General features: G+C 43.3%; 1 protein-coding gene across 1 annotated transcript in view; it reads left to right on the top strand.

Moving 5' to 3' along the window:
* MCPH1 (Microcephalin) overlaps window positions 1-15,031 on the top strand; it is a 189,200-nt gene that overhangs the window by 23,900 nt on the left and 150,269 nt on the right. Inside the window, exon 3 of the mRNA XM_080276467.1 lies at window positions 4,888-5,030. Within this exon, the coding sequence (XP_080132593.1) occupies window positions 4,888-5,030 (143 nt within the window). The remainder of the gene's footprint in view (window positions 1-4,887; window positions 5,031-15,031) is intronic.

Raw genomic sequence — 15,031 nt, 5'->3', positions numbered from 1 at the left:
ACTTCGCTTGGTCTCACCATTCTCTATAAGTTTCACATTTCCAGTTTATCTGCATAACTTAGGGTCTTCCTCTTCTTTATTTCCCTGCCAGGTGCCGCAGCATTACGTTGGTAGGGGGACGGGGAGGGGGTACGTTGTCCATGGTCATGTCATAAAAAAGGTTTTTGTTCTTGCAATCACTCTTCACGGTCTGAGGGCGCGCACTTGAATGGTTTGGCGGGTAGGAGACTCGGTCGGGCGGCCAATCAGCGCTTGGCTGGCGCTGACGTCATACGACCAATCACGGAGTGACGCTTTTGTTGGCTGGGCGGAGCACTGGAGCCTGGCCTTTTTGAAATTTTCGAGCATTTGCTGTGTGCGATAGCAGGCATTTAGTGCATGATAAACGTATTTGGGTAGTTTTTTATACAGGCGTGATAGCGAGATACACTTTAGTGGAACCCGTGATAGCCGAGGGTTGAGTGTATATATATCAAGTGGACCCAGGGTTGTCCAGTAGGGCCTCGTGGTTTTTCTGTTTACTGGATGGTATCTGATACGTACGACAGTTTGTCCGGGTCTCTCAAAGTGTTCGTTAAATCTGATATCTGGTCTAGCTGGGTACAGTAAAGCAGGGGTCTACTGTATTGTTGCAGTGGTATTAATAAGGTTGGATCTTGAGAGAGAGAGACAGAGTAATAAAGATACATTTATTGACAAAAATGTGGGAGTGATTTGGTCAAGCACCCTCTGAAGATCAAGTTGCTGCTGCTGTGTAGTAAGTGGCTAGCCTACATTGGTCCTACAGCATGAGAGAGGGTTGCCTAGCAACCCTGGTCTTCCTCCCTTTTCTTCCAGCTTCCATTGTCAATTCATATAGATGCACTCTTACCCCACCTAGAATGAACAAATCATTATCTTTTTGTAGGATTGTGCTAAAACGGTGGTTGTAATTCAACGTGGCAAAAATTATGGCAGAATATAAATGAAAAGTAGAAGAGAGATTGGGCAACTATGATTTGGAGCTAATGAGGTAGATGGAAAGTGTGTGCAAGGTATTCACAGAAGAAATTTGAGCATGATGTGAGGTGGTGTGTGGGGTGGAGAGGAGGTGAAAAGGGATGCAAGGAACAGCATGGTGGAATTAAGAGGTGAGAGGAGCTCTGCTACAAAAGAAAAAAAGCATATAGTGAGTGAATGGGAAGCAGAGGCATGGAGGAACTTGAAAGATGGAAAACAGAGTAATATGTCGGAGTTTCAGAGATGGAAAATAGAGTCGTATGTAAAATGGAGGGAGGTGAAAAGATTAGTAAGAAGAGAGTGGACGAGGATTTTGAAAGGAATTTGAGTGTAAAGTGGAGGGAGTATAAGGTAATATTCTGGAAGGAAGTTAAGAGGGAAAAACAGGGTGATAAAGAAGGTAGTAGAGGAGTGAAAGATAAAAATGGCAGATTGCTGGTGGAGAAGGGAGAAAAAGTGAGCAGATGGAGAGAACACTATAAGGAGTTGTTAAGCAAAGAGTATGAAAGTAACATGAGTAGCCTATAACTGACTGGGGAATGGCTGGAAGAGGGGGGAGATGAGAAGAGAGTAAGAAATCTATAGAATGGAAGTAGTGGGAGCAGTGAAGAAAGTCAAAATGGGGAAAGCCCCAGGAATTGATGGAATGTGTGGTGAAATGCTTAAGCATGGGGGAAAGATAGTAGTGGAATGGATATGAAAGATTTGCAGATTGGCCCGGAGGATTGGAAGTCAGGTATAATTGTTCCCCTCGCTCGCTCATTCGTTTTTTAAGGTTCCAAGATGCTTGCATGCGTCAGCCTTGATCATCTAATGGCGGCTCTCCATACTGCCCGATCTCTGGCAGCTTCCCTATTTAGTCCCTTATCCCTGAGGTCACAGTCAATGACCTCGTCCCAGGTCTTTTTCAGTCTGCTTCTTGCAACCCTGCCCCTAACATTAACACTTCTTATCTTCCGCACCCAATTATCATCCCCCATCCTCTTCACATGCCTGGACCATCTCAATCTACCTCTCCTCGTCACAACACCAATACACTCCAGTCCCATCCTACCCCTCAACCCTTCCATTGTAAACCTAGTCCCCCCCCCAGGCCACACATTCAGGGATGCACTGCACATCTACCTAATCTTTGTCATTTCTGGATGTTTGCACCTGAAAACATCCTTCTCCTTTACTGCCCAGGTCTCACTACCATACAGCATTACACTCCTAACACATGCTGCATTCAAAGACCCCTTAGCACATAGGGAGAGTCCTCTCAGTGTCAGGAGAGGCAACAGCTCCCTGAACTTCTTCCAACCACTTCTCACCCTAGCCACAGAGCTAGCTCCAGCCCCACCTCCAGCACATAACATGTCTCCCAAGTAGCAAAATTCTTCCACACAAGAGACTTATACAGCAAGTTAAATCCTTGCACGCCTGACAATCTCCACCTGCTCTCCCCGAAACACTGCACGCATGAAATCAGCATTATCTCTCAGTCTACCTCTAGTACCACTACATCTCTTATGCATCTGCTTATCACAGACACTGCACAAGATGGAAGTACTTCCCAAGCCCAGGTGGCAAATCGCACATAGCCACTCTCCTTCATCATTGATAGTACCCATGTCCAGAGAAAAAGGAGGAAAAAAGTTTGTGGCAGTCATAAGGGCATTTTTTCTTCTTAGTGTGATGGGAAAAGTATATGGTAGGATACTGACAGAGTTAGGGATATAACAGAAGAGTTAGTTGGAGAACAGAATGGAGGTTTCAGGGAGAGAAGAGATTGTGTAGATCAGATATTCATCCTAAGGTCTTTAGTGGAAAAGTTTCTAGAAAAGGGAAAAAAGTTGTTTGTTGCCTGTATGGATTTGGAGAAAGTGTATGCTAGTGGATAGATGAGGAATGTAGAAAATATTAATTATGTATGGAGTAAATGGGAACCTGTTGAATGTAGTACAGAGTGGATGCTAAAGCTGCAGTGCATGTGGGTAGTGAACTGAGTGAATTTTTGTCTGAATGTTGGATTGAAACAGAGATGTGTCATGTCTCCATGGTTGTTCAGTCTGTATATGGATTGGGTTATAAAAGAGATCCAAGTTAGGGCAGCAGATGTTGGAGTGGCCCTAATAAGAGAGGGCAGTGTTTGGAGCATTTTGTTCTGTTGTTTGTAGATGATGCTGTGTTGTTAAGTGAAGATGAAGGGGAACTGAAAGGCTTGGTGAATGAGTTTGGGAAAGTGTGAAACAGAATCTAAATTGTGAATGTGGAGAAAAGTTGTGGTTTTTGAGAGAATGAAAGTTGCTGAATGCACAGTGAGGTTGGATGATGAGGAAATGGAAAATGTGAATGCATTTAAGTACTTGGGTGGTGTGATGAGTAAGGATGGAAGTTGGAGGATGAAGTTTTTGAAAGGGTACAACAGGGAAGAAAGGTTGCTGGTTCTTTGAAAGAAGTGATGAGAAATAGGAAAGTGAGCTTGGAAGTTAAAAAGTCACTGCATGATAGTATTGTCATACTGTACCAACTCTGATGTATCGAAGCAAAACTTGGACTTTGTTGGAAAGACACAAATCAAGAGTGAGAGCAATGGAAATGAGTTACTTGAGAGGGGCATGTGGAATTGCATGGAGAGAGAGACTGACAAATGAGGAAGTGAAGGAGATTTGTGGTGTGGATTTGGATGTGAGAGAAATTGTTATGCATTGAGGTGGCTTGGCCGTATGGAATGGATGGAGAGTGAGAGACTAACATGGAGAGTGTATATGAGTGAGGTAGAGGGGGGGAGAGGGAGGAGGAGACTGAGGATAAGATGGAGGGATGGAGTGGAAAAGTGTATGAGAAAGGAGGGTGTGAGCTTGGGGAAGGGCAGTGGAATGGCAGAGGACAATAGAGGCAAATTGTTTGTGGCCACCCATCACAGGATTGAGGCATCTGGCTGTAGGTAGATAGGTAGATGATGGTTTTTATCAGTATAGCAGATTATCATCTCAGCCATAACCACAACTCAGTTTGTGGAGGTACAGGCATGATCTCTTCCTCACCTTGCCTCCTTCAAAATTTAAACAAACTGCTTCATCAGTATGCTTATTTTCTGCTGAACCCCTTCACTCCAATGCTGTATTTTCATTTAATTCTTGTCATTTCTTTGTGATTATATTCACCTTGAGGTATACTTTATGAGCTGGAGAGGTTATACAGGTATACCGCGGTTTAATGATGCAATTGATTAAGTAAAAACTCATCGCCAGGCTGGGTATCGTATGTAAGGTATAGAGATGCGTTTTTGAGCCTTGGGTTTCCCCCCAACCAGTCCTAAACCCACCCAGATGAGTCCAAAAACAAGTTTCTAGCTCACCTAAACCCCCAAATAGCTTTAAAACAAAGCTAAACTAAGTCTAAAAGCAGTTTATAACTCATCTAAACCCAAAAATAAAATTTGAAGATTGTCAAATGTAAGTCTGAAAAAATCAAACTTAGTAAACTGTACCCCAAAATGACAATGTTCACCCCACCTATGACTAAAACACATTAATATAAGTCTGAAAACAGTTTATAAATCAACCTAAATACAAAACTTTACTCTAAAATATCATCAAAACCAGTAAAAAAAAAAAAAAATCTGAACCCATCGTTGAACCAGGGTTTTGCCATCATTAGGCATGGTACTGTATGGTGGTATGTCTGTCCCCATCACTAGGCCGGGGTATTGCATCTAGGGGTATTGTATACCTGTATATAACTTTAATTAACCACTTTAGTACCAAAATTGAATATAATAGATAATCTGGAGAAAACAAGAAAAATAAAAATTCATCCTTGTGGTGAAGAAGTTAAAATTCAAGTAACACACTAATTGACTTCAGAAACTAATCCCACCACTTCTACCCATGGCTAATACAGGGGTGGTGGCATATGTGGAGGTACGGATGGAAAATGACAACCGGTCTGGTGTGATCAAGGACCAGCTGAGGGCTTTGGGAGCAGATGTATGTGACCGACTCTCTCTCCCAGTCACACATGTCATTTTCAAGGATGGCTCAAAGGTGCGACAGCTAAGTATCCATGTACCCTCAGCAAGTGATGGGGGTTGGTTTTCTTTTAATTTTCTTTGCATTTTTGTGCTAACTTACAAAACTACCAGAACTTACATGTGTTTTAATACTTGTCTTCAGTTTCACTGTAGCTTATCTCTGGTTAAGTCTTCCTGCATTCCGTTATACTGTATAGTGTGTTATCAGATAATCCCCTTCGGTGCCATAGTCTGTAAATCCATACACAAATTTCCTCAACCCAGGACTAGTTTCACTGTGTACAGTATTGAATAATAAAAATAATTCACCCATCCGCCCATCCATCATCTAATCCTGTGTTGCCCCATGAGGAGCATAGGAGACTGTGGCAAGGCAAGTTGGTCCTGACATTTAAGATGAGAGTTACCAACCTTACTCATCACTGAGTGGCATTACATGAGCAATAAGCCCCAACCACCCAATCGATATAAACCTACACCAGCTCAATTCAGCTGCAACACCTTAACCCATTGTGTCCGGGTGACATGTATACATGACCCCCCGGGGACATCTGGGTGACACATATATGTGATCTAGTGTTTCACGGCATTGTTTGAATGTTCCGCGGATTATTTGCACCTTATATAGCCACTGGCAACCCTCCTGCATGCACTTGAGTCATGCTGCAGTTACCTATTTACCTCCATAATGAATAGATCTACGCAAAAAGTTTTCCCTGTGTCTAGGTCTTGGCTGAGCGCCAGCAGCTGCTGACTTCAACACCAGTGAAGTCCAAAGGCCATAAAAGAAAAAGCCTTAGTGATAGTGCAATAGGGAGAGAACTCGAGGTAACATTATCGCCAATTGTGAATGGAGAAAGGGACTCTTCCTCTTAGGGAAGCAACTGCCATAATGAGTGTCAATATTCATGAGGAGGGTGAAGGACGTGAGTCCTCCACTGTGCACCCATCGTTTCCCCCTGCACGTTCATCTGCTATTTCCAATGATGGGGGTGGTTCAGAGGGTATTGACAATCCTGGAGAGGGGAATATTGACAGGGAAGAGGAGGTAGGGAGTGGAGAAAGGGAGGAGGTGGAGGAGGGAGGAAGGAGGAATCGCTGCATTGAGCCTCGTGCCACCCCTCTGTCTATTTATGTGAATAATGGAAGCAGAAAGTTTGTTTCATGATGAAATCAGTGCCTTATTTTTTATTGAAAGTTTTCATGTGTGTATGTTTGTTATGATGATAAGTTCAAATCACAGGGAAAAAATTGTTGTATTGGAAAATATAGTCGAGTGGAGAAAGGGAGGAGGGAGGGAGAGAGGAGGAAATGCGGTGCCTCACACCACCACTTTGTCTATTTATGTGAATAATGGAAGCAGTAAGTTGGTTTCATGATGAAATCAGTGCCTTATTTTTTATTGAAAGTTTTGATGTGTAAATATTTATTATGATGAAAAGTTTAAATCACAGCAAAAAAATTGTTATAGTGGAAGATACATTATTTTCGATTATGGACAGTTCTGGAATAACTGGTTTGTTCCCATTATTTTTTTTTAGGTTTTATGTAGTAGTAGTAGTGGTAGTTTTGTAGTAGTAGTGGTATTTGTAGTAGTTGTAGTAGTGGTAGTTGTAGTAGTGGTTGTAGTAGTGGTAGTTGTAGTAGTAGTAATAATAGTAGTTTTTGTAGTACAGGTAGTTGTAATACCCAGACTTCTATCGCACAGTGATGCCAGAATCAAGCAATAATGCAAGCCAAACATACATCTCCATGTATGTGTGAGAGAGAGAGTCTGCATCCGTCTGTCTGTAAGGCGGTGTGGTGGTGAGGTGAGTAGGCAGTTTGCCTCAAGGTTATTGCTATGGTTACTGGCCTTCCAGCAGCAAGTACGCCCAATTATGGAAAAATTTTCACATAATTAGTGTTTGTGGTGGATTGTGGTCATCTGGAGGTGATATCGAAATGTTATTATTGTGGAGGGCTAGTGTAAGCCTTAGTTGTGTCACCGAACCTTTGCCAGTCATACGAACACCAGCAAAAGAACAAAAAAAAAATTGACCCCTCTCTACTCGCACTTCACAGACCGTCTGATGCAATCAGCTTGAATTTGAAGGATTAGTGAGTATAATGACACTTTGTTTTTTATTTCTGGTTAAGGATTAACTGAGATATGAAGGTTTAAAAAGAGACAATTTTCTCAGGAATGCTCAGCTGTGGGAAGGAGTTGCGGGAATATGTCCCAGACGTGATGGGTTAATTACCCACTAAACCACCAGGCACAACAGTTTGGTTATATGGTTGCCACCCAGCTTAGTAAATGGTTTCCTAGTTTACACAAAACCATTTGGCTAGTCAGGTGTGTAGGGTTGTCCGAAAACAGAAGGAAGAGGAAAGAAAGACAGAAGAGGAAGACAGGAAAAAAGGAAGGAAGAAAGAAAAGGTTTGTCACCCAAGAGTGGCAGTACATTGAGTGAGTGGATGGTGAGCGCCCCCCACCTACCACCAGTCAGAAAATTATTTATACACTCCTTTGTCTGGCAAGTGTTAGTCTAACACGACCTTAAGTAAATGCAAGTAAGTCTCTTAGGAGGACTAGGTGTAACTGATACTCCAACTCACCTAGTTATTATTCACCTATCTCCTAGCTAATTCCCCATTGAATTGGCCGATTCGTAAAGGTTACTTAGCTAGAAAGAGTCGGACAACAGATGACGACGATCCTGATGTTTAGGTCGGTTGCCTGGGCTGCTAAGTGTCCTTGAGGTGCTTATTTACAACGTGCTACTTGAGCCATGTCTTGGAGCAGAAGTGACTAACATGGCAAGCTTCTTCTCCCTCATAGGATTTAAAGAGTTGCCAACAATTTATTAATTACAATGCTAAATACAGTTAGATTACATCATGATATATACAAGGTGAATCTAACTAATTAATCTTAGTTTTAATTAAACTAAAGCCAAACCAAATATTCCCTTTATCTATGTAAATATGTTAAACCCACATCTGCTTTTTATGTGAGGGCTTTCCATCCTCAGGACACGTCGTCTACCACGCAGACGCAGTTTAGATCAATGGAACTTTCCAAGTAACTACATGTATTTACAATACTGTATAGTTGTCCACAAGGGTTAAACGCAGTATCATTTAATTTATTAATAATAAGAATTATTAACCCCTTAACCGCGGGGCGTCACTTTCGTGACGCTTGGCCACGATGGATCATACCACGAGGCGTCACTTTTGTGATTCTGTGTTATTTTGAATTATCCCGGGCTCTCAAGTGGTGGCTTGTATCACCTATCAGTACTGCCAATGTCCAACACTAGTCAGCGCTCCAAATCTCATCTGTACTCCCATCCATTGTTGACATTTTAGCGATTTTACCCCCTTCGTGACTCCCCTCCCTGCCTGCCCTCCATTACCCTCTCCTCTCACCTCCCACGCTGCGCTGTGCTACAGAAATTTCCCCCTGATTTTTCCACAGATTTCATCCTTTGAAATAAGCCCTATGCTCTATATTTATACCAAATAATATATACCAAAAAAAAAACAGGTAAGTGATAGTGTTATACTCCAGAAATTGGCTAATTATCACCTGACAAAACCTCACGTGCATTCATTCGCTACATTACCATGGTAATTTCCCCTTTGATTTGTGCCTTGTAATCGATGTCTGTAATAAAAATATATATCAGAAAGGAAGAGAGAATCCTAACTGACATTTACATTCACCTGGAACTACCTATTTCTTTATTTATTGCCGAGATTTTCTACCTATAAAAAATTAGTCTGTAAGTTAGCAGCAGTCAGCCTAAAGTGTCATTGTCAACCCTTCCCTTCTCAGATAAGCCGCGGCATTTAGTTCCTTGTCCTCCGCTGTAGAGAAAACATGTCGCACTCGCGCCCCGCCATTCCTGCCGCTTCTGCGCCCATTGCAAAGGGCCCTGTGACCTCTACTCCAAAGAAAAGTGTTGAGGCAAGCAGGAAAGGCCTCAGTGACTCTGCAGTGGCACGAGAACTTGCAGAATTGTCCATGATAATGATGGACAGTGACTATGACGATTCGGGTGAATCGTGTGATGAGCCGGGTGAGGTTATCGCGCCAGAAACAGCGACAACGAGTGCTTCAACAAGTGAACCAGTGTCTAGCTCCAAGGGAAAGGAGCCTTTAGTGTAGGAAGGACAAGAATTTGGGAAGGGAGTGAAAAGGCGGCGTGTTAGCCCCAGAACAATGCCCCCACGTGACCCAGCCCGCCATGAGTCACGAGTGCATTCACCTCCCCGTTCCCCAAGCCCCGCTTTACTCATCTCGTCATCATCGTCGGCTGAGTTATCTCCGGAGTCTTCGTCGTCGGAGTCACCACCAGCATCAACAGTGAAGGCAGGCCGTAGAGGTAGAGGTAGATCTAGGAGAGTGAAAAGTAGTTTAGCTAGTAGGGTAAGGGCTGCTAGTGCTGTACGGCAACCCAGGGTCAGTGAGAGTGACCTTGACAGAGATAAGCCTCCTTCACAGCCAACCTCCACCACCACCACCACCACCCGGCCTACACCGCCACGACAGGGAATCCTGGATGCCTTCGCATGGACGGAAGGGTCAGATTTTGTCCCCGAAAATCTTGTTTTCGATGAGAGCTCCTCAGGAGTTCAGCCTGCCTTCACTATGGACGAAAATGCTGAGTGTGTCGACTACCTTTTGTCCTTCCTAGATGACGAAGTCATGCAGCACATATGTGGTGAGACCAACAGGTACGAATCACAACGTGCTGCTAGTGGTACAGGTGCAGCCAAGATGCAACAGTGCTCCATGCTGGGAGTGCAGGAGCTGTATGTGTTCTTTGCCCTCATGCTTCTCATGCCACACTCCAAGAAGCATGAGTTGGAAGAATACTGGTCCATGGACCCCTCACTACCCTCACCCACCTTCAATAAGTACATGGCCAGAGATCGCTTCCGGAACATCATGGGAAACATGCACTTTGCCGACAACGATGTACCTTCCCAAACCGACCCACTCTGGAAGATCCGAGAGATTCTGAGCAGAATGAAGGATAAGTTCATGTCATTCTTCCACCCATTTCAGAAGGTTGTCATTGATGAATCCTTGGTTTTGTTCAGAGGACGTCTTCGGTTTGTTCAGTACATTCCAAGCAAACGCCATCGCTTTGGAATTAAGTTCTTTGTACTGTGCGACTGTAAGATGGGGTACATCCTTGACTTCGTCATATATTCAGCCAGCACTGTCGATCTCGATAAAACTCACCCCCTTCCTTCTCAGGCTGTGTAGTGAAAGTGCTCCTAGAAAAGTATTTTGGTGGGAATCATGTGCTGTATACAGACAACTACTATACAGCACCGAAACTTGCCAAATACCTTTCTGAGCACGACATTGGCTCCTGCGGCACTGTGAAAAGTAATCGTGCCAACTTCCCCAAATTCCCAGAGGCGGGAACCTCGCAGCGAGGAGACGTGCACCTACGCAAGTGTGAGAAGATGCTGGCAATACGGTGGCATGACAAGAGAGTTGTGCACATGCTCACCACCGTACATAAGGGGGAGATGAGAGACAGTGGGAAGGTCGACCGTAAGACAGGCGAACCTGTGATGAAACCTGATGCTGTGTTGGACTATAATATCAACATGCGGCTGGTGGACAAGTCCGACATGATGATTGGTGAGATCGACTGCCTCAGGAAGAATACTAGGTGGTACAGGAAAGTTTTTCTGCATCTCATAGATATGACGATGCTGAACGCCTTCATCCTGTACAAGATGAAGGCAAAGCCACCCAAGTCCTTCTCCCTGAGGTTGTTCACCAGGACTTGTGTCCAGCAGCTGCTGGAAAGATACGGTAGGGTGCAAGCAGCAACTCCAAGGCGCCATCCAGTAACACTTCCCGACCGACTTGAGCAGAGGGCATATATGGATCGGCACAGACTTGAGCTAATGCCTGCCACAGGGAAAAGGAAGGCTGTGATTCGCAGGTGTCAGGTATGTGCGCATACCACACGCCGCACACCTGAGCATAAACGCACCTCTTGGCAGTGCGCTGAGTGCCAGGTTCCCCTCTATGTTACCTGCTTCTTCGATTATCACAGCCAGAAGCAGTTCTAACAGTGCAAGTGTGGAAGCAGAATTATTTGGAAATAATGTGTAAATAGCAGGTGAAAGCAATGGATGTTCATTTCATATGATTGAACAGTGTATTATAGTTTTATCTTACTGAAAGTGACAATGAATAACATAGTGTAAGTAAAATAGCAGGGTAAATATTGAAAATAGAATAGAAAATGTAAATAGTAATGTAAGTAATTAGTAATATAAGAATATGAGTACAAATAATTTATGTTATAACAGTGAAGTGAATCCGTGGCTCTCTACGTATTTTACTGACTGAAAAATTGAATGACTTCAGTGACAGTAAACTAATACGACTGAAGGAAACTTATGGAAAAAGACTCCAGATATATATAAGTGTGATATAGTAATAGAAATATAAAGTGTGAGGGGTTTTATGAATAATAAATGACAGAGTGCCTAGAGCGAACTAGCGCAAGTGCGATGATCAGACGCGCTCGTAATTTCCATTGCTTTCACAGTGTTTTTTTTTTTAGTATGGATCCCAAACTACTTGAAAATTGTAGAATAGTGTTTATAGTGTTTGTATCTGGCTGTGGTAATCATATTACGGGTTGTCGGGAAGTGTAAAGTGGAGACTTAGTTACCCTACTTCAGAGGTCTCCACAAGTCCTACGGTAACCGACGAAGGCTCAACAATCATTCCAGGAGAAAGCTGAAGGTATGTACCATAAGCATATGTAATTTTATTATTCTAGGACTAATAACTGATTTTTGGCAAATATTTTTTGAGAGTCTGTCGGAGCCCAAATAACCCCGCGGGACACGCAAGTCATTGGTAAACAAGCCCGCGGTGTAGGGGTTAAAGAGAACGTAATCTCTGGGTTATAAAACCCGCTTGAATAGTTATTAACGCTCTCCATGTTTTCCTTTGCTTCTGACCAGGGATGGCTATTTTAAAAAGTAAAGAGCGCACCCGCTTTGGGGGGAAAATATTTCTCACAGTTTTGGGGCCCGGCGAAAAATGATACACTGTATCATGTAATGTGACCACTAGCCAGGATTTCTCTCCACAGGTCTCGAGAACCCTGTGCTGTTGTCTGTCTAGGTCACACATCTTGACCCATTTGGTCCCCACCATCCACTGTCTCCGGGGTAACCATTAACTCAAGGGGTACCAGTTTATTAATAGTTTTTATGTTGGTATATCCCCTACATTTTATTTTTACGAGTCTCAGCACCCCTTCTGAATCTAGGTGTGTGGAGATCACTTTAGCTCATGCCCACTGGGGTCTTGGTTGTTCTGTTTTTACTAAGACCACATCTCCTATGTTTATAACAGACTTTTTGATGGCAGCCTGAGCCCCATAAAATCTTTCTTGTAGGCTCAAAAGATATTCTTCGCTCCAATGTCAATTCAAAGTGTCCAGTACCCTTTTCAGACGTTGATATCCTTCCTGCAGATGTTGTCCTAATTTATCATTTTCTATAGTGGGATCATCTACTTCCTCCTGGATATCCACACAGGGTTCTGGATGGAGCTTTCTGCCATATAACATATGAGCTGGTGTCAGTGCCTCAATCGAAATGCCAGTGTTATCTAGACAGGCTAGGGCTCCATCATTAATCCTAGCTTCAGTTTCAGTTATCACTGTTCTTAACCTTTCTCTTGTGATCTTAGTTCTGTGTAAGGTTTTCCTTAGGCAGTTCTTCACAACAGCAATCATTCGTTCGGTAAATCCATTTTGCCATGGTGCTTTTGGAGCTATGAACTGCCAGGTACAATTTCAGATTCCCAGTGCCGACTTAACCTTTGGGTCATTCATTGTGTTTAAAAGTAGAGGTGCTGCTCCAACGAAATTGGTTCCATTGTCGCTTATTAATTTATTAGGACAAGAACTTCTAGGGGCAAATCTTCCAAATACGTTCAGAAATGTCTCTGAACTCAAATCTTCTGCCATTTCTAGATGGACTGCCCTTGTGTAGGTGCAAGTAAACAGAAATATATACACCTTATGGGGAGTTCCCTTACCCGTAACAGTTATAGCCCCTGTGTAATTAACTCCAGCTACTTTGAAGAGCTGACTTACATTTACCCTATCCCTTGGTAAGGCAGGTGGTCCTGGATAGTCATATGGTCGTTGTTCATACCTCCTACATGTATTGCAACCTTTGAGATATTTCTTTATGACCTGTCTACCCTTAGGAATCCAGTACCTTTCCTGGATTCGGGCCAAAGTCTGCGGCACACCTCCATGAAGTCAGCTCATAGGCTTCCTTTACAGTTAACTGTACAAAATATCCCTTCTTAGGTAATAATATGGGATGTCTAGTTTGGAGAGGCAAATCAGCTTTTATTATTCAGCCCCGACATCTAATTAGACACTTTCCATCTCAGAACAAGCCTAAATATCTTATCAGCTTGTTCTTTGGTGAATGAATTTGGGACAGTGTGTAGGAGGAGGAAGCTGAAAGTTAATGTAAACAAAAGTAAAGTTATGGTGTTTGAGAGGAGTGAAGTCACAGAGTGTGCAGTGAGGTTGGATGGTGAGGATATGGAGAATGTGAGTGCATTCAAGTACTTGGGTAGTGTGATGAGTAAGGATGGAACCTTGGGGGATGAAGTACGTGAAAGGGTACAGCAGGGAAGGAAGGTTGTTGGCACACTGAAAGCAGTGATGAGAAATAGGGAGGTGAGTATGGAAGTTAAGAAGTCACTGCATGATGGTATTGTGATCCCTACCCTGACGTATGGAAGCGAGACGTGGACCTTGCAAGAGGGGAACAAGTCAAGAGTGAGAGCAGTGGAAATGAGTTACTTGAGAGGAGCATGTGGAGTGACATGGAGGGACAGGTTGACGAATGAAGAAGTGAAGGAACGTTGTGGGGTAGATGTGGATGTGGTTGAAAAGATTAGGAGAAATACACTGAGGTGGTTTGGACATGTGGAGAGGATGGAGAATGAAAGGCTGACTAAGAGGGTGTATGTAGGTGAGGTGGAGGGAGGGAGAGGGAGGGGTAGACCGAGGATGAGGTGGAGGGATGGAGTTGAGAGGTATATGAGGGAGGGGGGGGTGAGTTGGGGGGAGGGGAGTCAAATGGTGGGTGACAGAGTGACTTGGAGGCGTTTTGTCTGCAGCCACCCTTTGCGGGATTAGGGCGTCGGGCTATGGATGGATGGATGGATGGATTGTTCTTGTTCCCAGTGCCTTTGCCTAAAAGGTCATATATCTCTCTGTAATAATTCCTTTGTATCCTTTTCAGCCAGTATTCCATGGGATCAATCTTCCGAAAGTCTACTTTCTTATTCAAAAATTTAACAACTAATTTAGTAGTGGTTATACTATGTCTTATTGATGAGAATCTGCTAATGTCAGTTACTTCTGGCTTAGGTACTACAGGATCCAAGTTTACTACACCAACCTCAGCAATACTATACTGTTTCTGCTCAGGCCAATCTTTATTGAATAACCATTTAGGACCTTCAGACCAACCTTCAAACCACAAATTATCTTTGATCAGCCTCTTTATAGTCAAACCTCTCGAGAGCAGATCAGCTGGGTTTTGTTTGGAGGATACATGCATAAATTTAAATTTGGAGGACAGCTCTTTAATAGTCTTCACTCTCTTTCGGACGAAAGGAATTTTACTGTCTTCCTTCCCTATCCAGTAAGGACAAATCTCACTGTCAGTCCATATATAGATATCCTCAAACTGAATATCAAGAGTAGTGGTGAAATACATGGCCAATTTAGTTACTACTTTTATGGAAGCCAATTCCATTTGAGGTAGGGTTCTTTCTTTAACCCCTACACCGCGGGCATGTTTACCAATGTTTTGCGTGTGCCGCGGGGTTATTCGGGCTCCGACAGACTCTCAAAAAATATTTGCCAAAAATCAGTTATTAGTCCTAGAATATTAAAATTACATATGCTTATGGCACATACCTTCAGGTTT

The sequence above is a fragment of the Coenobita brevimanus genome, chromosome 65 (genome assembly GCF_032717465.1).
Source record: "Coenobita brevimanus isolate Jiangsu-jjx chromosome 65, ASM3271746v2, whole genome shotgun sequence".
NCBI classification, from domain to species: domain Eukaryota; kingdom Metazoa; phylum Arthropoda; class Malacostraca; order Decapoda; family Coenobitidae; genus Coenobita; species Coenobita brevimanus.
The sequence above is the reverse complement of the archived record's forward strand: the minus strand, read 5'-3'. Positions and strand labels throughout refer to the sequence as shown.